The sequence below is a fragment of the Chelonia mydas genome, chromosome 6, assembly GCF_015237465.2.
Source record: "Chelonia mydas isolate rCheMyd1 chromosome 6, rCheMyd1.pri.v2, whole genome shotgun sequence".
NCBI lineage: Eukaryota > Metazoa > Chordata > Testudines > Cheloniidae > Chelonia > Chelonia mydas.
In genome coordinates, this window is record NC_051246.2 from 10,059,034 (window position 1) to 10,080,873 (window position 21,840).

At 50.6% G+C, this 21,840-nt stretch overlaps 2 protein-coding genes across 3 annotated transcripts; both read right to left on the reverse strand.

The window, feature by feature from the left end:
* Nucleotides 1-639: 639 nt before the first annotated feature.
* LOC122466288 (integrin alpha-X-like) lies at nt 640-21,442 on the reverse strand. 2 transcript variants are annotated; one of them, XM_043549243.1, is made up of 7 exons: nt 21,316-21,442; nt 6,942-7,049; nt 6,162-6,245; nt 5,866-5,979; nt 5,557-5,649; nt 5,283-5,397; nt 640-5,094 (listed from the first exon to the last, which is right to left on the reverse strand). In XM_043549243.1, exons 3-7 carry the CDS (start codon nt 6,180-6,182, stop codon nt 4,817-4,819), a joined length of 621 nt encoding a protein of 206 aa, XP_043405178.1. In that variant the 5' UTR covers nt 6,183-6,245; nt 6,942-7,049; nt 21,316-21,442; the 3' UTR covers nt 640-4,816. The 2 variants fall into 2 exon arrangements, with proteins under 2 accessions (XP_043405178.1, XP_043405179.1); XM_043549244.1 differs by lacking the exon at nt 21,316-21,442 and having other exon boundaries at nt 4,827-5,094; nt 5,287-5,397; nt 6,942-7,052.
* LOC102937715 (zinc finger protein 572) lies at nt 12,972-21,324 on the reverse strand. The gene is given in 1 exon segment (XM_043549234.1): nt 12,972-21,324. A coding segment is annotated over 1 exon segment (936 nt). The 5' UTR covers nt 20,877-21,324; the 3' UTR covers nt 12,972-19,940.
* Nucleotides 21,443-21,840: the final 398 nt, after the last annotated feature.

Sequence of the window (21,840 nt, forward strand, 5' to 3'; positions counted from 1 at the left end):
CAAATGAAGGATGCCAGGGTGTCTTTCTGCACCCCCGGATATACCAGCTCTGACCTTTGCTCTCCACCTGAAAACATGGTCTTCCCACATATCACACACACACACACACACTTTACCTCTTCTTGTTAATTTTCCTTCTGTAGTCATAAGAACATAAGAATGGCCATACTGGGTCGGACCAAAGGTCCATCCAGCCCAGTATCCTGTTTCCCAACGCCAGGTGCGGAAGTGCTTCTTTTAATATCCTGAGGTTTGTGCTTCTGGTTCAAAAGGATCCCACCGCTCTGCCACCATGTCAGGGTTCCCTCCCCACTCTGAACTCTGGGGTACGGATGTAGGAACCCACATGAAAGACCCCCTAAGCTTATTTCTACCAGCTTAGGTTAAAAACTTCCCCAAGGCACAAATCCTTCCTTGTCCTTGGATGAATACTGCTGCCACCACCAAGTGAGTTAGACAAAGATTCAGGAAAAGGACCACTTGGAGTTTCTGTTTCCCCAAAATATCCCCCCAAGCCCCTTCACCCCCTTTCCTGGGGAGGCTTGAGAATAATCTACCAACCAGATAGGTAAACAAGGTGAGCACAAACCAGACCCTTGGGTTTTTAGGACACTAAAAACCAATCAGATTCTTAAAAAAACAAAAACAGAACTTTATTATAAAGAAAAAGAAGTAAAAGAAGCACTTCTGTAAAATCAGGATGGAAGGTAATTTTACAGGGTAGTAAGATTCAAAACACAGAGGATTCTCGTCTAGGCAAAACTTCAAAGTTACAAAAACAGGGATAAACCTCCCTCTTAGCACAGGGAAAATTCACAAGCTAAAACAAAAGATACTCTAACACATTTCCTTGCTATTACTTACTATTTCTAGATGTAATTTTAGATGTATCATTCAGTAGGATATGGATTACTTGCTTGGTCTCAATCTTTGTCTCCTGGGAGAACAACAACAGCCCAAAACAAAAACCTTCCTCCAAAGATTTGAAAGTATCTTCTCTCCTTATTGGTCCTTTTGGTCAGGTGTCAACCAGGTTATCTGAGCTTCTTAACCCTTTACAGTTAAAGGAGGGATTTTATGCTACCCTTAGCTGTATGTTTATGATGTAAACATTTGAAAATGAGAAATTGACCAATTTTAAAACCCTCTGGCCACGAAATTTATCAAAATGGACAGGGAATGTGGTAGGCCCTAGCGATAAGTGTCTCCCACCTCCTGGCTGGAGAAGTGTGTCTCAAGGGATGCTGCCTCCGAGAGACCTGCCTTTAACAACAAGGCCTAGAGAACATAATACCCAGGACATATACCAGGTCCCCAGGAAGGAGCTATATTCCATCACCGCAGCCCAGCCCATATCCCACTGGTGGGGTTCCCCCACCCGCAACCCAGACAGCTCCGAGGCAGCACAGGGAAATCCCTGCAGTTAGTATTCCCTGGTGGTTGCAGCATGACTACTGGTCCTTTGTTGTTTCAATCTTGGGGCAGAGCACCCTCTGCTAGGAGATTAGAGGAATGTAAATTATCAAGGAGGTAGCAGGCTACTGTTTCTGCCGATTCCCATCTTGCAGGCAATACTGGGACAGGAGTTCAGAAGAGAAGGTTTATGGGGGACCCTCAGCAGCCATCCTGGCCAGATGGAGCTCTCCTGATACAAGAGGAGGTGGAGGGTTGAGCTAGACAGCTCCAGAACTTGTCCCCTTTTGCAGGGTTAAAAACAGACAAGTGGCTTCCTGTTGTACTGTGAGCCATCCAGGCCGCTGCCTCCTGACACCCCTCACCCCCACCCCGCAGGGTCTGCAGCCCATATACCCCCAAAGGGTCTCCAGGAACATTTCCCCATGTTGCCCCCAGCAGAGAATGGGGCTAAAATCAGGGAGTGTTCTCTGTACAGAGCCCTCCCAGATAGAGCTGGGCAAATAATAGAATGAGGGGGAGGGGGTTCCCTGGCAATTCCAGGAAAAACAAACAGGAAAATTTTCAGTTCAGGTCATACTGAACATGAAGTTTTCCAGCTAATTGAAGACTTTTTGATCCTCCCAAAATCATTCAACGTCAGGCTTTTGTTAAAGCAAAGGAAACGATTCCCAAAAACGGCCAGAGAAGGAGGAAGAGGGGGTGGCTCAGGGGTAATGCCACATGTCCTGAACATCGGAAGGGACTGGGGGAGAGGAAGGGATATTATCATCTGGAGAGGAATGTCTGTGGAATGTCATCTGAGGAATGTCATCACCTGCTGAACATCTGGAGATACTGGGGAGTGTTGCAGGGGCTGAATATCTGAAGATGCCTGAAGCGATGATCTGGTGAGCCCCCAGAGAGTCCCTATGGGCTTTGGCAAGCTGAGGGTTCCTGCTCATCACACATATTGTCTGGACTCTTATCAGACCACGTGGGATGGCTCCGGGATGGAACCTGTGCCAATTCATCACTGTATAAGCAGGAAAACCTCAAATAGGAGTAGAGAGGTTATTTTACCCCTATATTTGGCACTGCTGCCACCTCTGCTGGAATCCTGTGTCTAATTCCGGTACCCAAAATTCAAGAAAGAAATTGATAAATTGCAGAGGGGACAGAAAAAAGCCATAAGAATGATTGAAATGATAGACTCAAGGAGCTCAATCTATTCAGCTTAACAAAGAGAAAGTTGCAGGGTGACTTGATCCTAGTCTATAAGTATCTACATGAGGAACAAATATTTAATAATGGGCTCTTCAATCTAGTAGACAAAGGTATAACATGATCCAATGGCTGGAAGCTGAATCTAGACAAATTCAGACTGGAAATAAGACATACATTTTTAACAAGAAGATGTGAGTCATTACCCGGTAGACCAACTTGAAAAGGGCCAGACTGGATTCTTTATCACTGACCGTTTTAAAATCAGAATTGGGCGCTTTTCTAAAAACTCTACTCTAGGAATTATTTCAAGGAAGTTCTAAGGCCTGTGTTACACAGGAGGTCAGGCTGGATGATCACAATGGTCTCTTCTGGCCTCGGATCTGGATTTCTGAACAAAACCACGGCTCTGCAGTACGGCTCCAGCATCGATCACCACCATGCCCCAGCTCTCCAGCAGGGCTCCAATGTCTCTCACCATGCCCTGGCTTTCCGGGACAGCTCCAGCATCTCTCGCCATGCCCCAGCTCTTCAGTACAGCTCCAACACCCTTCTAGCTGGGGTGCTTTTCCATTTTGTTTCATTCCCAGGCATGGTTCCAGTTGGAGACATCAGCGGGTTTAACCCTCCATCCTTCCCCAGAGTTCAGCCCTCTCTGGCCCTCTGGCTTCAGCTGTCCTGCTGAGAGAACCAGCACCCTCCTGCTGCTGCTCTCAGCCTTCAGCCCTCTCCGGCCATGGATCTGTGGTCTGGGGCTGCATGGGGCCCTGGGGGACAGGGCCTCTCTGTGTTCCCGAGCTTCTGCTGTCCTGCCCCCTTGCACTGTTCTGGAGAGAGATCCCTCCTCTGCAGGGCCTGGGGCAGGGTGTCGGGGAGTAGGTCTGTGAGGGGATGCTGGGATGTGAGGGGGTGGGAGGCGCTGGGCAGTGGGGGAGGTTTGTGTATTTTGGGATGCTGGGCAGTGGGGGGGGGCGGTCTGTGTGAGGCGCAGTGTAGTTGTGGTGGTGGGACTGTGGGGAAGGGTACTGGGCAGTGGGGGTGGGGGAGATCTTTGCATGTTAGGGTGCTGGGCAGTGGGGGGTCCTGGGCAGTTGTGGTGGGGTGCTGGGCAGAGGTGGTGGGGCTGAAGGTGGGGGGGGGTGCTGGGCTGGGGTGACGGTGTTCAGGGCACTGTGCATTTGTGGGGGGGGTGCTGGGCATAGTGGGTCCAGGGGTGCTGGGTGGGAGGGCTGTGTGGCATGGCATGGACCCCCCCCCCCGCCCACGGGGAAGGGGCACACTGGCAGCACAGGGCTGCGGTTTGTAAACAGTGCTCTTGAATTGGATGAAGTGGGGATGCCCCCGCCGTGCCGTGCCCTACTGTCCTACTCATACATCCCAGAATGACATTTGCTTTTTTTGCAACAGCGTTACACTGTTGACTGATATTTAGCTTGTGGTGCACTATGACCCCCAGATCCCTTTCCGCAGTACTCCTTCCAAGGCAGTCATTTCCCATTTTGTATGCGTGCATCTGATTGTTCCTTCCTCAGTGGAGTACTTTGCCTTTGTCCTTATTGAATTTCATCCTATTGACAATGTTGAGACACATATCTTAGCAGGACAATACTGATCAACAACTTGTGAGGTTTCGAATTATACCTCACAAGGCATACTTCGTACAAAGATTATAACAATAATATGTAGGGGTGTGAATACAGGAACGTATTCTGTCACAGCCTCATTACTACATGCGGCAGGGAGTTCCTCAGTTTAAACCTGCAGGGCAGAGACATTGATTTTTTTCCTTTTCAATCAGTTTTAGAAGTTCTCAAGCCGCAAATTTTGATGATTAGCGACGGAAATATTTTGCCGGCAGCTTGCGCGTGTGTGATGAATTCAACATTTACCAATAAAAATCCAGTCCTTCTAAGCATAATTATAAAGCTCCACTTCTTGAATCTCAACCTCTATTGCCATTAAATAATTGTCTGACCTTCACCTATGGCCTGACTCCCAACACATACAAGTTCCCACAACCGTGATTATTTAAACTGATAAAAATGGGGGAGGGAGGGATGCTTAAAACAAGTAATTTTCCACATCAAAATTTAAATCAATAGAACTCTTAAAAAAAAATGCCTATAAACTAACTTTAATGTTCTCCATCAAAATGATAAAAAGGTGAGCAGAATTCTGCCCAGCCTAATTTGAGTAACAATTAGCTCGAGTTGGCACTCGGATCTCTTTTATTGGTTGGGGGATGGGCAGTGGCCGGTCTTTCTGCCTCTTGGGGGCGGCAAACACAAGGAGGCGGAGGTGGATCTAGAGCAACTAAGAGGGAGGCAAAGCCGGGGGGCGTTGGCGCCTGGGGGGCTACTGTTTTGGGGCATCGGAAGCAGGGGGGTTGCCAGCGGTTGTGCTCTGGGTCGGGCCAGGCCCCTCGCCCTCCACAGCGTCCTCCATCATCTGCTTGTACTGGCGCTGGAAGAAGCCGAGCTGTAGGGAGACAAATGGGGAGATGGTGAGAGGCAGACAGAGACAGGCTCATGGCGGAGGATGGGGAGAGACAGGCTGTGGGAACCTCCAAAGGAAAGACCCTTGCCCCTTCTCCACCAGCTGGGAGAGCTACAGGCCCCGCCCCCAGGGTGATGGGCGGTGGGGGAGGGGTCCAAGCGCTGCCCCACTCACCTTGCAGAGGGCTGCGGTGATGAGAACCAGCAGGACCAGGCCCCCCACACTGCTGCCCACGATGATGGGCAGGTAGTTATAGCCCACGAAGCGCTCCACCACCGTCTGCACCTGGGGGAGAGGAGCTGTGAGATGGGGACCCAGGAGTCCTGACACAATCAAACCATACCCCACTTCCTCCCAGAGCAGGGACAGAACCCATGAGTCCTGGCTCCCAGCTCTAACCACTAGCCAATGCTCTCTCTATCCCGGGCACAGTCATTCTGGTACCTGGCGCTGGACGAATCCCTCCTTCTGGGTGTATTTCTTCTCCTCGTATTCAATCCGGGCCTCGCTCACCAGACTCACTTTCTGCTGCTGAGTCTGGAACAGAGAAATTCACCATCCCTGACCAAAAATGACACAAACCAGCACAGAGCATCATCCCAGAGGGACCCAGAGCAACTTACGAGCTGTTGAAACAAGGGCAATCCCTTGCCCGGCACTGAGATGCAGCAACCCTCAGCGGTGAGGCGTGGGGGCTGTTCACATTGGGGGGATCCCTCACCCGGTGCTGAGAGGCAGAGGCAGTTCTTGTACCTGGGAGACCCATTGGAAGCTGATGTTCCCTTTGATCATGAACTCCAGCGGCTGGTGCATTTCCAGGGAGGCGATTCTGCACCGGATCTTCTTACAGGTGGCCACAGAGCAGTCCTGGGTGCAGAAGGATATCGCCGGGTGAGGCAGGGGGCGTGCAGGGGCTCAGCATGGTCATGAGGGTCTGGGTCTGTCTATAGCACGGGGCCCTGTCCCTCCCCCAGCGCAGCCCCGCATGCACTGTCCGTGTTAGCGCAGAGGGGAAGGGGCTGGTGGGATCCGCACTGGCCTGTACTCACCAGCAGGGGGCGCTCGCTCATCCGCTTCACAAAGTCCTTCGAACGCGGGGTTCCAGCCTCACTTACGCACTGAGCCAGCTGGGGCTGGGGAGGGAGAGAGACACGGTGTTAATAGGGGCAGGAATGGGACATGGGACCTTTCACCTCTACAGAGCCCCAGCGCAGGGGGCTGGCTGGCTGGCTGAGGAGCTGGGGAAGGGGCAGCGGTGAATGTAACCTGGTAAGGGCCGGTGTGGTGTACTGATAAGAAAAAAGCCAGGCTGGTTCGGTCCGGTCTGCTGTACCAGAAAGCTATTTATAGCCGGCACGGCATACCGGAAAGACACCGTACCGCCCCCAGCTCCTCCATGGAGCTGAACCTCCTCCAGCTCGTCACATACAGCAGCAGCCTTGCCGAAGGAGATGCAGTTCTGAGGAAGCGTAGGGGGCTGGGAGGGGCAGCGGGGAAAGGAGAAGATGCCAGTAGCTCCTCCGGATGCTGTACTGCTCCCAGCCCCCTCTCCCCCCAGGTAACGGGGATGGGGAGGGGAAAAGCGTGTGGATCCTGGGCTGGGGACAGGGCAGAGTCACAGGGAGGGTCATGTGGGGAGGTGACGTGCCCCCACCCCTTAGCTGGTGTGCCTCCCCCCCACCCCCAATACTGGGAAAAATTAATTTTACTTTCACCACTGGGAAGGGGTCTTCCCCCACAGGCAGCCTGTCCCAGCAGGGGGCGCTGTAGGGCCGAGCAGGCGTCACTGGGCCCATCTCACACACACAAGGGCAGGGAGAGGCAGGTACCTTGGAGGGGACGACCTCAGAGGCATCCCACACCCGGACCCCGCTCAGCTCCACGGGGAACTGGAACGTGACTGAGAGGGGGACACTTCACTGCCGCAGGTTCTTGACCTGAAAAAAAAAAAACACCATAGGGCACTACAGGAAGAGAACCCAGGAGCCCTGATCCCCAGCCCCTGCTCTAAGCCTCAGACCCCACTCCCCTGCCAGAGCTGGGGATAGAACCCAGGAGTCCTGGCTCCCTGCTGCCGGCCTCACCTCGTACTGATGTGTCTCTGGCACACTTGCCCCTGCCTCCTCGGTGGACAAGTTGATATACTTGGTTGAGTCCTTGAGGCTTGGGGAAGCAAAGGATGGAAAGAAGGAGAGAGACGAGAGTGTGATGGATGGGGCTAGAGAGCGGCAATAGGTTGGGGCACTGTGCTGCAGGGAAGGGCTCAGTAGGGGGCGCTGTGCTGCAAGAAACAGGGTGAGGACCCAGTAGGGGGCGCTCTCCCTTTGCAGTCAGCGCTGACGCCTATGACCAAGTCCAGCGCTAGGGAGCTCTGTGCTGCAGGGCACAGGGGGCCCAGCAGGGGGCGCTCTCCCCTCTGTCTCCGCACTAACCTACCTCGTGAGGATGATGAAGATGCCACTCTGCAATATCAAGTTGGGAATAAGAGGAACCGTGATGGCTTGTCGTATCGACAGCCTGACTGGTTCTGGAAAGCGGAATTGTCTGTACCATACTGGTGCAATGAGAATCACAGAAGCTGAGTCTTCTCTGAGCTTCATTAAAGTTCTTGGAATCAGTGGAATTGATGGTTAAGCATAATGAAGGCCAAAGATCCTGAGGTTGGGGGTGAGTAAAAATATTCACATGCCTAAGAAGGAATCTGGCACCTCTTTTCTGTTCTCGTGGCAGTGGGCATCAGAGAGGAGGGAGTCTGCCAGAGGATCATGGTAAGCTCCCAGATGGCCTCATGAATAAGCAAAACTACTCTAGCAGGCCCAGCAATATGTCAAATATGAACTAACTTATATGGATTGTCATTAACCAATTCTACCTGTGCACCTAGGCTGCCCTTTTCATAAGTTTCTGGTGCACCTTATAATTGTCAGGAACCGGGAGGATGATTCAGAGACAGTGGCCTCTGTGATGCCGGCAGGCCAGGTGCCAGCCCATGACAAGGCCCCTAAGTCTCAACTGAATACTGACCTGGAAATGAATCTGGCTCACCTGTACGAACTTTTTAAACGCAAGGCCAAAATTAGGATGGAGCTAACACCCGAGCATGCCCGTCGGCAGTTCAGAGCCCTAAGGTAGAAACCAGACGTGGCATTTTCCCAACACGCCGACCACATTGTGAAACATTGGGATGCCTGGATATCAGGAGCAAGCGTTAAATCTCTGGAAGATCTGTCTCTCCTAATGCAAATGGAGCAGTTCTTAGAGGGTGTTCCTGAGGAGATAGAAAGGTACATCCTAGACGGGAAGCCCAAAACTGCAATCAAGGCGGGGCAGATCGGAGCCAAATGGGTGGAGGTGGTGGAGAAGAAGGAAGCTAGTAGCAGTTGGAGCGGATACCAGAAGGGGCAACCCGACCAGACACCCCACCATCTGGGTCAGCCCAAGGCCCCACCTTGCAAGGAGGAGCCCTCCACACAGCCAGGGAGATCCCAGATGCTTTTTTATCCCACCACCCTACTCTCCAACCACCCACCTCGCCCCAACCCACAGTCAGCTGGGCGATGCTTCAAGTGTAATGAGCTGGGGCATGTGAAGACCAACTGCCCCAAGAGCACCAGCTGACTGCAACTCATCACCCCAGGGTCCCACCAAGAGCCTTCAGGCCCAGATGCCTCACAAATACCTCCAGAGCGAAGGGAAACTGTGAGTGTGGGTGGGAGGAAGATTACTGAGTGGAGAGTCACTGGAGCACAGGTGTCAGCTATCCACCAATCCCTGGTGGACCCCAAATTCATCAACCCAGAGGCCCAAGAGATGGTGCAACCCTTTAAGGCCGACTCTTTTAAGGCCAGGTTGCCTGTCCAATACAACGGTGGGTCAGGAATATGGACTTTTGCAGTCTATGACGATTATCGCATTCCCATGCTGCCGGTAGAAGACTTAGCCAACCATGTGAGGCTAACAAAATGGATGGGGATGGTCACCCATGACCAGGCTAAACAGGCCTCTACACCTAACTCCATTCCTGAGCCTCCTACAGGGACCCAGCCAGAGCTGATGGAACCAGACCCCAGACCAGAGTCTATGACAACGGTCGTAGATCCAGTTCCTGGGACCCAGCCAGAACCAGCCCAAGGATCGGAACTGGCAGAGCCCTCAGCACCAGAGCCCGTGCTTGCAACCCCACCAGAGTCCGGGGAGCCAGCACCAAAGGGCGCCACAGAGCAGCAGCTCAACCGGCGCAAGAAGCTCAACCGGAGCCTGAAATACAACCCAGTGCACCAGCGGAGAGCGGTTCACAGTCAGCGGAGACACCCCTCGCGTCACCCGCCTCACTTCCAGTGGGACCAAGCCCAAGTCCACAACCCCGTCAGGAACGGATGTCTCCAGCATCAAGGGAGCAGTTCTGGGCCGAACAGGAAGCGGATGAAAATCTTAAGGAACCTTGGACAGTGGCACGGAGCGACCCACTGCCTGTCAGCTTGTCCAATAGGTCCAGATTTGTTGTAGAAGGAGGACTCTTATACAAGGAGACCCTTTCTGGTGGGCACAAGGAGGACTGGCATCCCCAGAGACAATTGGTAGTTCCAACTAAGTATAGGGGAAAACTCTTGCACTTAGCCCACGATCACCCTAGTGGCCATGCTGGGGTGAACAGGACCAAGGACCATTTGGGGAAGTCATTTCACTGGGAGGGAATGGGCAAGGACGTTTCTACCTATGTCTGGACTTGTGAGGTGTACCAGAGGGTGGGAAAGCCCCAAGACCAGGTCAAAGCCCCTCTCCAGCCACTCCCCATCATTGAGGTTCCATTTCAGCGAGTAGCTATGGATATTCTGGGTCCTTTTCCTAAGAAGACACCCAGAGGAAAGCAGTACATACTGACTTTCATGGATTTTGCCACCAGATGGCCGGAAGCAGTAGCTCTAAGCAACACCAGGGCTAAAAGCATGTGCCAGGCATTAACAGACATTTTTGTAAGGGTAGGTTGGCCCTCCGACATCCTTACGGATTCAGGAACTAACTTTCTGGCAGGGACCATGAAACATCTTTGGGAAGCTCATGGGGTGAACCGCTTGGTTGCCACTCCTTACCACCATCAAACAAATGGCCTGGTGGAGAAGTTTAATGGGACTTTGGGGGCCATGACACGTAAATTCGTGAATGAGCACTCCAGTGATTGGGACCTAGTGTTGCAGCAGTTGCTCTTTTCCTACAGGGCTGTACCACATCCCAGGTTGGGGTTTTCACCCTTTGAACTCGTTTATGGATACGAAGTTAGGGGGCCATTACAGTTGGTGAAGCAGCAACGGGAGGGGGTTACATCTTCTCCAGGAACTAACATTTTGCATTTTGTAACCAACCTGCAAAACACCCTCAAGGACTCTCTAGACCTTGCTTGAGAAAACCTACAAAATGCTCAACAAGAGCCAAAGGCCTGGTATGATAAACATGCCAGAGAGCGTTCCTTCCGAGTAGGTGACCAAGTCATGGTCCTGAAAGCGCTCCAGGCCAATAAGATGCAAGTGCCATGGGAGGGACCATTTATGGCGCCTAGGAGCTGTTAATTACCTCATAGCATTCCCAGACCCTACCCTAAAACCTAAAGTATACCATGTTAATTCTCTAAAGCCCTTTTATTCCTGAGAAATCAAGGTTCTCCAGTTTACAGCCCAGGAGAGAGACGATGCTGAGTGGCCAGAAGGAGTCTACTATGAAGGAAAAAGCAATGGTGTTGTAGAAGAGGTGAGCCTTTCCATCACCCTTGGGCATAAGCAGCGACAACAAATCCAGGAGCTGTGCACCAGCTTCGCACCGATGTTTTCAGCCACCCCAGGACGGACAGAACGAGCGTACCACTCCATTGACACAGGTAATGCCCGCCCACTTACAGCCCAACCCTACCGGGGGGCTCCTCAAGCCAAAACTGCTGTAGAAAGGGAGATGAAGGACATGTTACAGATGGGTGTAATCCGCCCCTCTGAGAGTCCATGGGCCTCTCCAGTGGTTCTGCTTCCCAAACCCGATGGGGAAATTCGTTTTGTATTGACTACCATAAACTAAATGCTGTAACTCACCCAGAAAACTATCCAATGCCATGCACAGATGAACTATTGGAGAAACTGGGACATGCCCAGTTCATCTCCACCTTAGATTTAACTAAGGAGTACTGGCAAGTGCTGCTAGATGACCCCACCAAGGAAAGGTAAGACCCATGTAGAGCTGTATGAATTTAATGTGCTTCCTTTCGGATTGCAAAATACACCCGCCACCTTCCAGAGACTGGTAGATAACCTTCTGGCTGGATTGGGGGAATTTGCAGTAGCCTACCTTGACGATGTGGCTATATTCTCAGATTTATGGGCAGAACACCGGGAACACCTCCAAGCTGTCCTCCAGCGTATAAGGGAGGCAGGATTAACCGTTAAGACCAAAAAAGGTCAAATAGGCCTAAACAGGGTAACAGGTACCTTGGACACCAGGTGGGTCAAGGAACTATCAACCCCCTACAGGCTAAAGTAAATGCTATCCAAAATTGGCTTGTCCCTATGTCACAGAAACAGGTCCAATCCTTTTTGGGCTTGGCTGGGTATTATTGAAGATTTGTACCACACTACAGCCAAATTGCCACCCCACTGACAGACCTAACCAGGAAAAAACAGCCAAATGCCGTTCAGTTGACCGAAAAGTGTCAAAAAGCCTTTAACCAGTTTAAGGCAGCCCTTACGTCTGACCCTGCACTAAGGGCCCCGGACTTTGACCAACTTTTCGTCATAACCACAGGTGCATCCGAGCGTGGTGTAGGAGCAGTTTTAATGCAGGAAGGACCAGATCAGCAATTCCATCCTGTCGTGTTTCTCAGCCAAAAAACTGTCTGAGAGGGGAAGCCACTGGTCAATCTCGGAAAAAGAACGTTACGCCATTGTGCGTGCTCTAGAGAAGCTACGCCCATATGTTTGGGGATGGCGTTTCCACCTGCAAACCGACCATGCTGCGCTGAAGTGGCTTCACACAGTCAAAGGAACTAACAAAAAACTTCTTTGGTGGAGTTTAGCTCTTCAAGACTTTGATTTTGAAATACAACACACTTCAGGAGCCTCTAACAAAGTGGCTGATGCCCTCTCCCAGAAAGGTTTCCCAGAATCAGCTGGGTAAAAATGTCCCTGGATTCTAAGTCAATGTAGTCCTTGAAATGTGAAAAATACTGTTGAGTTCTCCATGTAATTGGTAGTAAAATTAGAGGTGCGTGTATCTTATTAACTCTATTTCCTAAACCTCCAGGAGGAAATCCCAGCCAGTGTGGACCTGACCTGAACCAGGCTGGCCAGCATCATCTGTGATTTGGGGGGCATGTGATAAATGAAGGGGGGGAGGGGTAGCTCCCTTTTATGGACACCCAGCCAGCCAGTTAGCTATAAAATCCATGTTAGTAGCTGTTCTCTACTTGCTTTACCTGTAAAGGGTTAAAAAAGCCCATAGGTAAAAAGGAAGGGAGCGAGCAACTGACCAAAAGAGCCAATGGAAGGGCTAGAACTTTTTAAAATGGGGGGGGGGGACTTTCCCTTTGTCAGTGGTAAAGCTATGCTGTAAAAAGCTGTGAACCAGGTATGAAAATCACCAGATCATACCTAGAACTACTCAATTTGAAACCCCAGATATGTAAGTAGATCAGGCAATGTCTAGGAAGGCGCGATTAGGTTCTCTCTTTTATTTCTGTAAGGCTTGTGGACTCCTCTGTGCTAACCCCCAAAATCCTTTTGTTTTGCTGGTAACCATTAAGCTGGACCTCAAAAAAAAAACATTCTTGATGCTTAATTATTAGATTTGCTCTTTTTAAATCTAGCAATAGCCTAAGTTCCAGATGTATTTTCTTTCTTTTTGTTTTTAATAAAATTTACCTTTGTTAATAACAGGATTGGGGTTTTTGTGTCCTAAGAGGTTTGTGCAGATGTTGTTTCATTAGCTGGTGACAACAGCTAATTTCATTTGTTTTCTTTCTCAACTCTTCCCCGGAGGGGTGGGGAAGAGGGCCTGAGGGTACCCCACAGGGAGGAATTCCCAAGTGCACCTTCCTGGGTTCAAAGCGTTTTTTTGTATTTGGGTGGTGGCAGCATCTACCCATCCAAGGTCAGAGAGAAGCTGTAACCTTGGGAGTTTAATACAAGCCTGGAGTGGCCAGTATCCATTTTTAGAATCCTTGTGGGCCCTCACCTTCTGCACTCGAAGTGCCAGAGTGGGGAATCAGCCTTGACAGAGGGCCTGAGCTTCACAAACTGTTAATTCCCCCTTTGAAAAATTGCCATTTATAGATGCGACAGCGAGGACGTGTGGCCTCCCTCTGAGGCTGACAGGGAGGGACGTCCATGCATTCCTACAGAGGGATAAAGCAGTGCTGTCCTGTCTTGCACAGTAGCACAAGCTGCTTAAAGAAACACATACGTACGAAGAGCTTTCCACTTTGATTTATTATCAATAGTCACAGGTGCTTTTAACATGAGCTGTTTGACCCCATCTTCCCCTCAGTCCATTTCAGTGTCTCCCAGGACACTGCATTTCTGCTGCTTGCAGATGAAGCTATGCTTTCAATTTTCACTGTTAATTTTCACTGGTTCCCTTTGTGAGGCCTGGGAGTGTCAGTTCAAAGTTTTCTTCGCTGCAGATGTGTGTTTCCAAAGTAGTAAGAACACCTAAATATCACTTTTAATCTGCGGACCACAAAGGTGAGTTTCATAATTGCTATTTTATGGGTGGGGAAACTCAGAAACAGATGCAAAATTATTTTCCCAAGGTCACACAGTGAGTGAATGCACAATGGGGCCATAGTTAAGGATATTTCTCATGGCAGTTTTTAGGGGGAAATCTGATGTGAAGAGGGCAAAGTTACAGAAATGTTACTTTAAAATATATCCCTAGTGTCAAATAGTGCTTTGCATTTCAAGGCTGCTTCATGGAGCAGCTAGTCCTGGAACCCACAAAGGGAGAGGCAATTCTTGATGAAGTGGCGCACAGTATCTGGTCCAAAAGATTAATATAGCATGATGGCTCAGTGATAGCAACCATGATGTAATTAAATTTCACAACCTTGTTGGGGGGGGGGGGTGGGAATACCAAAGAAACCCCCCACTATAGCACTTAACTTCCAAAAGAGGAGCTACACAAAAATGAGGAGGAAATGGAAATAAAAATAAAGAGTGAAATGCCTGCAAGCTGCATGGAAACTATTTAAAACACCATAAGAGGCCCAAACTACCATATACCCCAAATAAATAAATAAAAAAAACAGGGAAAAACGTGACCACTGCTAAAGAGCAGAGTAAAAAGGGTTCTTAGAGGCGAAACAGCATCCTTTAAAAATTGGAACTCAAATACTACTGAAGAAAATAGAAAGGAACAAAAACTCTGGCAAGTCAAGTGTAAAAGTATAAGCAGGAAGGCCAAAAATGTATTTGAAGGCTAACAAGCAAAACACTAACAGCAAAAAGTTGTTTAGAAGTAGGAAGGCTGCCAAACAATCAGTGGTGCCACTGGACCATCAGGGTGCTAAGGGAGCACCCAAGGAAGACAAGGCCATTGCGGAGAAGCTAATTATTTGTATTGGTCTTCACAGCTGAGGATGTGAGGGAGATTCCCATACCTAATCCAATCTTGTTCGGTGACAAATCTGGGGAACTGTCCCACATTGAGATGTCAGAGGAGTTTTTGGAATAAATTGATAAATTAAACAGTAATAAGTCCCCAGGACCAGATGCGATCCACCCAAGAGTTCTGGAGCAACTCAAATATGAAATCCCAGAACTACTAACTGTGGTACATAACCTATTATGACGTCCCAGGACTTGACCTCAGGCTTACACATCCCCAAACAGCTGTCACATCCTGGCTTCCACCCAATGGCTATTGAAGTCAAGTGGGCTGAAAAGCTACTGGGGTTATAGGCATCACCCACGAGCGCTCTGACTGGAGTACTGCCCAACTCTGCTGATTGGTCCTACTACGCTATTTAAGCCAGGAGGCGGAACAGGACATTTGTCTGAGCAACAAGGTCGTTTCCTGTTGTGGCTGCATTGGACCCTGCTTGTGCCTGTCTCCTGCACTCATCCCTGCTCCTGGCTTCACTCTTGTTCCCACCATGCTCCTGCTCTGTGCTTGATCCTTGTGTCTCCTCCTGCCCTTATGCCTCACCTCCAATCCTCAGTGACCCGTCCTGGCTTTGACCCCATCCTCTGACTCCTGATCCTGGCTCTGGAATTTGGCATCCAACCTTGGCTCTGACCTTCAGCTTCAATTTCTAGTTCTGACTCTGGCTTGACCCCTGGTTCTGGTAACTGGTAGTTGACTGGTGCTGATCCTTGCCTTCGTTCCCCAACCTGGATGCCTGCTCCACCCCCTAGATCTCACTCCTGCTCTTCTAGGCCAGACCACCTACACTCCACTCCATAACACCTATCCGTTAAATCAGCCTCTGTAGCGGAAGACTGGAGGATAGCTAATTTAACATTTTTATTTTATTTTTTTAAAAGAAAAGGCTCTAGAGGTGATCCAGGCAATTACAGGCTGGTAAGCCTAACTTCAGTACCAGACACATTGGTCAAAACTATAGTAAAGCACAGAATTATCAGACACACACATGAGCGTGAATTGATGGGGAAGAGTCAATGTGGTTTTTGTAAAGGGAAATCACGCCTCACCAATCTATTAGAATTCTTTGAGGGAGTCACCAAGCATGTGGACAAGGATGACCCAGTTGATATAGTGTACTCCTCACTTAAAGTAACTCCTCACTTAAAGTCGTCCTGGTTAACGTTGTTACATTGCTGATCAATTAGAGAACATGCTCATTTAAAGTTGCACAATGCTCCCTTATAACGTCATTTGGCAGCCTCCTGCTTTGTCCACTGCTTGCAGGAAGAGCAGCCCGTTGCAGCGAGCTGGTGGGGGCTTGAAACCAGGGTGGACCAACAGCCCCCCTAAATTCCCTGTGCAGCAGCCACCCAGCATGCTATCCATTGCCGGCAGTTCAGCTGTCCCTCCCCCCGACTGCCATGTGCTGCTCCTGCCCTCTGCCTTGGAGCTGCTCCCAGGAGCCTCCTACTTGCTGTGTGGGGGGGGGTGGGGGGGGGGAGGGAAGAGGGGTGATAATGTCAGGATGTGTCCCCTCCCCGCTACTTTACCCCATTTCCACAGAGCGGGGGGAAGGGGGAGAGACACAACAAGGCTCAGGACAGAGGGAGCTTGCTGGCAGTAGCTGCTGTCTCAACTTGCTGATCTACTTAAAAAGGCAATGTACTTAGAGTGGCGTCAGCGTACTTAAAGGGGCAATGTGCATCTCTCTCACACACAGGGTGTGTCTCTCTGTCTCTCTCTGCCATGCTGTCTCCCCTCCCTTGTAGGGTGTGAGGCTACATTAACAACAATGTGTTAACCCCTGAGAGCTCAGCCGAGTGCTAGCTCATCATTGAGCAGTAAGGCATTCCCTGGGAAATATCCACCCTCTGACTTCACCACCTCAACCAAGCTTCACAATCATCACTGTTGTGCACAGTATTAACTTGTTTGTTTAAAACTTTTATATACAGTATTTTGTCTGACCAAAAAAAATTCCCTGGAACCTAACTCCCCCTATTTATATTAATTCTTATAGGGAACTTGGATTCACTTAAAGTAGCATTTTTCAGAAACATAACTACAACGTTAAGTGAGGAGTTACTGTACTTGGACTTTCAGAAAGCCTTTGACAAGTTCCCACACCAAAGGCTGTTAAGCAAACTAAGCAGTCATGGGACAAGAGGGAAGGTCCTCTCCTGGATCAGTAAGTGATTAAAAGACAGGAAACAAAGGGTAAACATAAATGGTCAGTTTTCCCAGTGGAGAGAGGTTAAACAACAGGGTCCCCCAAAGATCTGTCCTGGGACCAGTGCTGTTCAACATATTCATAAATGATCTGGAAAAAAAGACGAAACATTGAGGGGGCAAAGTTTGCAGAGGATACAAAGTTATTCAAGGTAGTCAAGTCCAAAACCGACTCTGAAGAGATCTCAAAAAACTGGGTGACTGAGGAACAAAATGGCAGATTGAATTCAATGTTGGTAAGTGCAAAGTAACGTGCACATTGGAAAACATAATCCCAACTGTATGTATAAAGTGATGGAGTGTGCACCCCAAAACAGATCACCAGTCTCCATAATGGGACACTCTGGTGCACCCCAAGACAACAATCCCAAAACACGAGGAAATGGCTGCAAGACATGCAGGTAGGTGAACAATCAAACCATGTAACAACCATCACACAGTGAAGTTAGACAGGCAGGCAGACACACGAACATTGAGTTCAGGGAAAAGGAACCAGAAAACTAACAGAAGGCAGGAAGCAATTATCAGGAAGACCCCCTCTAATAAATATAAAGGGGAGGGTAAACACCTTTAAAATCCCTCCTGGCCAGAGGAAAAACCCTTTCACCTGTAAAGGATTAAGAAGCTCGGATAACCTCCCTGGCACCTGACCAAAATGACCAATGAGGAGACAAGATATTTTCAAAGATATGGAGAGGGAGAAACAAAGGCTCTGTATGTATGTGTGTGATGCTTTTGCCGGGAACAGAAAAGGAATGGAGTCTTAGAACTTAGTAAGTAATCTAGCTAGGTATGCGTTAGATTATGATTCCTTTAAATGGCTGAGAAAGTAAGCTGTGCTGAATGGAATGGATATTCCTGGTTTTGTGTCTTTTTGTAACTTACGGTTTTGCCTGGAGGGATTCTCTGTGTTTTGAATCTAATTACCCTGTAGGGTATTTACCATCCTGATTTTACAGAGGTAATTCTTTTTACTTCTAATAAAATTCTTCTTTTAAGAAACAATGCTTTTTCATTGTTCTTAAGATCCAAGGGTTTGGGTCTGTGGTCACCTATGCAAATTGGTGAGGATTTTTATCAAACCTTCCCCAGGAAGGGGGTGTAACGTTTGGGAGGCTTTTGGGGGGGAAAGACGTTTCCAAACGGGCTCTTTCCTACTAATATTCTGGTTAGATGTTTGGTGGTGGCAGCGAAAGTCCAAGGGCAAAAGGTAAAATAGTTGGTTCCTTGGGGAAGTTTTAACCTAAGCTGGTGAAAGTAAGCTTAGGAGGTTTTCATGCAGGTCCCCACATCTGTACCCTAGAGTTCAGAGTGGGGAAGGAACCTTGACACCAGCCCTCCCCCGCATAAACACACAGGGTCCATATTAACTGTTACCACTCAAGAGAGAGATCTTGGAATCATCAGGGCTAGTTCTCAGTCACAGTCGCAGGTGTAGAACAGCCTAAAGGATCAGTAACTGCGACCGATAACAATTTGCTACCTCTGCACCAGAAGATGGGAAAGGCGAGAGGTAGCAAATACTGGTAGCAAATTCCTACAAATAGTTTCTCATAGCAGTTTCTCACGCTATAGGGTATGAGAAACTGCTGTCTGTAGGAATTTGCTACATCACCTAGCAGTTTTTTTTACAATCCTTTATTTATGAGAAACTTCTATAGGTAGCAAATTCCTACAGATAGCAGTTTCTTGTATTATACCCGCCGCTGCTTCCTCCCGGCAGCGATTTCCTGCCTCTGCTGCTGTTTCTCTCTCCCCTTGAGCCGCCTCTCCATCTCTCTCTTCCTCCTGGGCTCTGGGGCTGCAGATGGGGACTCGCCCCTGTGCGCACACAGTGCAGGACTGGGAGCAACTCTGCGCAAATTATCTGCTTAGCAAACCAGATAATCACCTGATTGAGGGGGTGGGAACAGGAAGGTTCCTGTGCTATTACAGCCCCCTCACACACACCCCCCCGCCCCAGGGCACCACCCACTGCACTTTGGGAAGGGAGGGGGAAATTGGGATTAACTCTTTACATCACCTCCCAGATATTCTCAAATAGCCCTTATCAATGAGATCAGCTGTCAGCATGGGATACACCCTTGGCCAGGGCAGAAGATGAGGGGCACACTGGAGTACAGAAGAGGACACCAGAGCCACTCAAGACTTCATCCTTATGGATGAACAAGCACAAATGGACACGGTCACTCAGGGGATCCCTCATCTCCAGGACAGTGCTGCCGGACGGAATGTTGGGGACCTGACGGTTCCGTAGCACTAGAGCGGAATGTTGGGGGCCTGAGAGTTCCACAACAGATTGTGAGGGAGGAGCAGCTGAATGGAATGCCCAGGCAAAGGGCCCATCTCTCAGTATCTGCCCTGGAGGTAGCGGAGGAAGCAAGGAATGTAAGAAACCCCATGCCCCTCCCAGCCCGTCCCTCAGTGTGGACATTTGTGCATTGGATCTGGACTGTGACCTGACAGAAGAGGGTAGTAGTGTGGCACTGCTCACCCCGTATGGTACAGATCAATACTGCACAGGAATTGACCCACAAAAGGGACAAGACTGGCCTCACAGACACACTTGATCTCCACCCCCACCCACCTTTAGGATAGCGCGAAGAAAAGAATTACATTCTACCAGAAAAAAAAAAAAAAAAAAAAACTTCACATTCAAGCTGAATTTTTAATAACCCAGACTGGACAAGAACAAAATGGCTCTTGCAAAAATAAGAGGTAGAAAAGAAACTCACTATCCACCCCACTCCTCCGCCACACCAGAAGTCCTGTTCTGAGCTCTGAATGACGCTTACCTCCACATTTATTTCTCAGGCCTGTCTCTGCTGTCGATCTTCTGATGAATAACAAGGTACATCCTGGGACTAAAGCTCTTCCATCAGTTGGGGCGTTTATAGCATCTCTCCACTGCATGGGTTCTCTGTCTAAAGAGCCCAGAGTGATCACAGTAGCATCTCCCAGAATTGGGTCACCTGTCGGGTTTACTCCTGGGCGTGGGTCCTCAGATGCCTGCTAAAATTTGGCCAGCCACTAAAGCTCTTCCCAAAGTGGGGACATTTATAGGGTCTCTCTCCTGTGTGGATCCTCTGGTGGACAACAAGGCTGGAACTCACACTGAAGCTCTTCCCACACTCATCACATCTATAGGGCCGCTCCCTGGTGTGGGTTCTCAGATGCTGGGCATGGGTGGAGCTCTGACTAAAGCCCTTCCCGCAATGGACACACTTGTAGGGTCGCTCGCCTGTGTGGATATGCTCATGCCGGGTCAGGACAGAGGGATCGCTGAAACACTTCCCGCAGCAGGAGCATTTGTAGGGTCGGTCCCCCGTGTGGATCCGCTCATGCTTGATCAGAACTGAGCGATCGGCGAAGGCCTTCCCACAGTGGGGGCATTTGTAGGGTCACTCCCCTGTGTGGATCCTCCTGTGTTGAATAAGCACAGAGCGGTGTTTGAAGCTCTTTTCACATTTGGGGCATTTATAAGGTCTCTCACCCGTGTGGACCCTCTGATGGTCAATCAGTGAGGAGCTATGGCAGAACATTCTCCCGCAGTCAGGGCATTTGTAGGGTTTCATGCCTGTTTGAATCCTCTGGTGCTCTAGGAGGTTGGAGGTCTGAGCAAAGCTCTTCCCACACTCATCACACCTGTAGAGTTTCTCGCCTGTGTGGGTCCTGCGGTGTGTGATCAGGCTCGAGCTATGCCCAAAACTCTTCCCGCACTGGGCACACGTGTAGGGTCGCTCCCCCGTGTGGCTCCTCTGATGGCGAAGGAGGCTGGAGCTGTCCGCAAAGCTCTTCCCGCACTGGAGGCATTTGTAGGGTCGCTCCCCCGTGTGGGTTCGCTGGTGCCTCCTTAGGGTCGAGCTCTGCTTAAAGCTTTTCCTGCAGTCAGAACATTTATGGGGATTTTCTTCCATGAGGACAGGGGTCGTCTCTACTCTGGGATTGGGGGGCGGGGGGTTTCCTCTCTGCTGCCGACCAGCCCCGCGCTGCGCCAGGCTGGTGTCTCTCCCGGCTCAGGGCTTGGGCTCTCCCCGCGAGGGGCTGTGCGGCTCCGGGCTCCAAGTCCCGGCCTGACGGGGATTCCCTTCTTTGTTCTCACCTTCGGGGCAGGAGGAAAACGCCGCACAGCTGATCTAGAAACCCCCCTGCGACTGCTGCCCCAGGGCGGGCTCGGCTGGGGGGGCCCTCCTGGGCTCAGGGGCACCGACCCCCCCGCGCGGCTCCAGAGCTGGCTGGGGGCGGGGGGGTCTCCCCGGTCCCAGCCGCGTTTCGGCTCCGAGCCCCCCGCCCCTGCCACCACTTCCTCCAGGCAGCGATTTCCTGCCTCGGCCTCTCCCCAGCGCCCCCACTCACCGCCCGGCCGGCCGGGGCGAGCCCTTGCGGGGCCCGCGGGCTGCAGACTGGGACTCGCCCCCTCACGGCGCTGCGAGCCAGGCTCGGAACCCAGGCGTCCGGGGCGCTGCTGCGCTCCCACCCTGCTCCCGACCTGCCCTATCACAGCCCCGTTATGGCACCACATGCCCCGGGAAAGGGCGGAGTTGGGATTAACCCTTCCCTGCCCACACGGTCGGCGCAAGGCTCTGGCGAGGGCGGGAAATAGCGATAGCCGAGGCATTAGCGAGCTGCCCCGGCATGCTTGGCCGCCACCCGGGGGGGCACTGGCGGGCAGCCAGCCCTTGTGGCGGGGAGCCCCGGCCGGGATCTCATCCAAGGCCTCAGCCCGATGGATGTTCCAGCACCAATGGACACAGTCCCACAGGGATCCCTTAGCCTACGGACAGTGCAGCTGGGCGAGATGTTGGGACCCTGAAGGTTCTGTGGCAGCTGGGCAGAATCTTGGGGTGCCTGAAGGTTCCAAAGCAGCTGCACAGAATGTTG

Bases quoted from the DNA above. Each gene is read 5' to 3' on its own strand.
- LOC122466288 (XM_043549243.1), bottom strand. From the start codon at position 6,182: ATGAGCGAGCGCCCCCTGCTG. The intron at 5,980-6,161 runs GTGAGTACAGGC...TTCTGCACCCAG, and splicing joins TGAGCGAGCGCCCCCTGCTG to GACTGCTCTGTGGCCACCTG. The intron at 5,650-5,865 runs GTACAAGAACTG...TCTCTGTTCCAG, and splicing joins GCTTCCAATGGGTCTCCCAG to ACTCAGCAGCAGAAAGTGAG.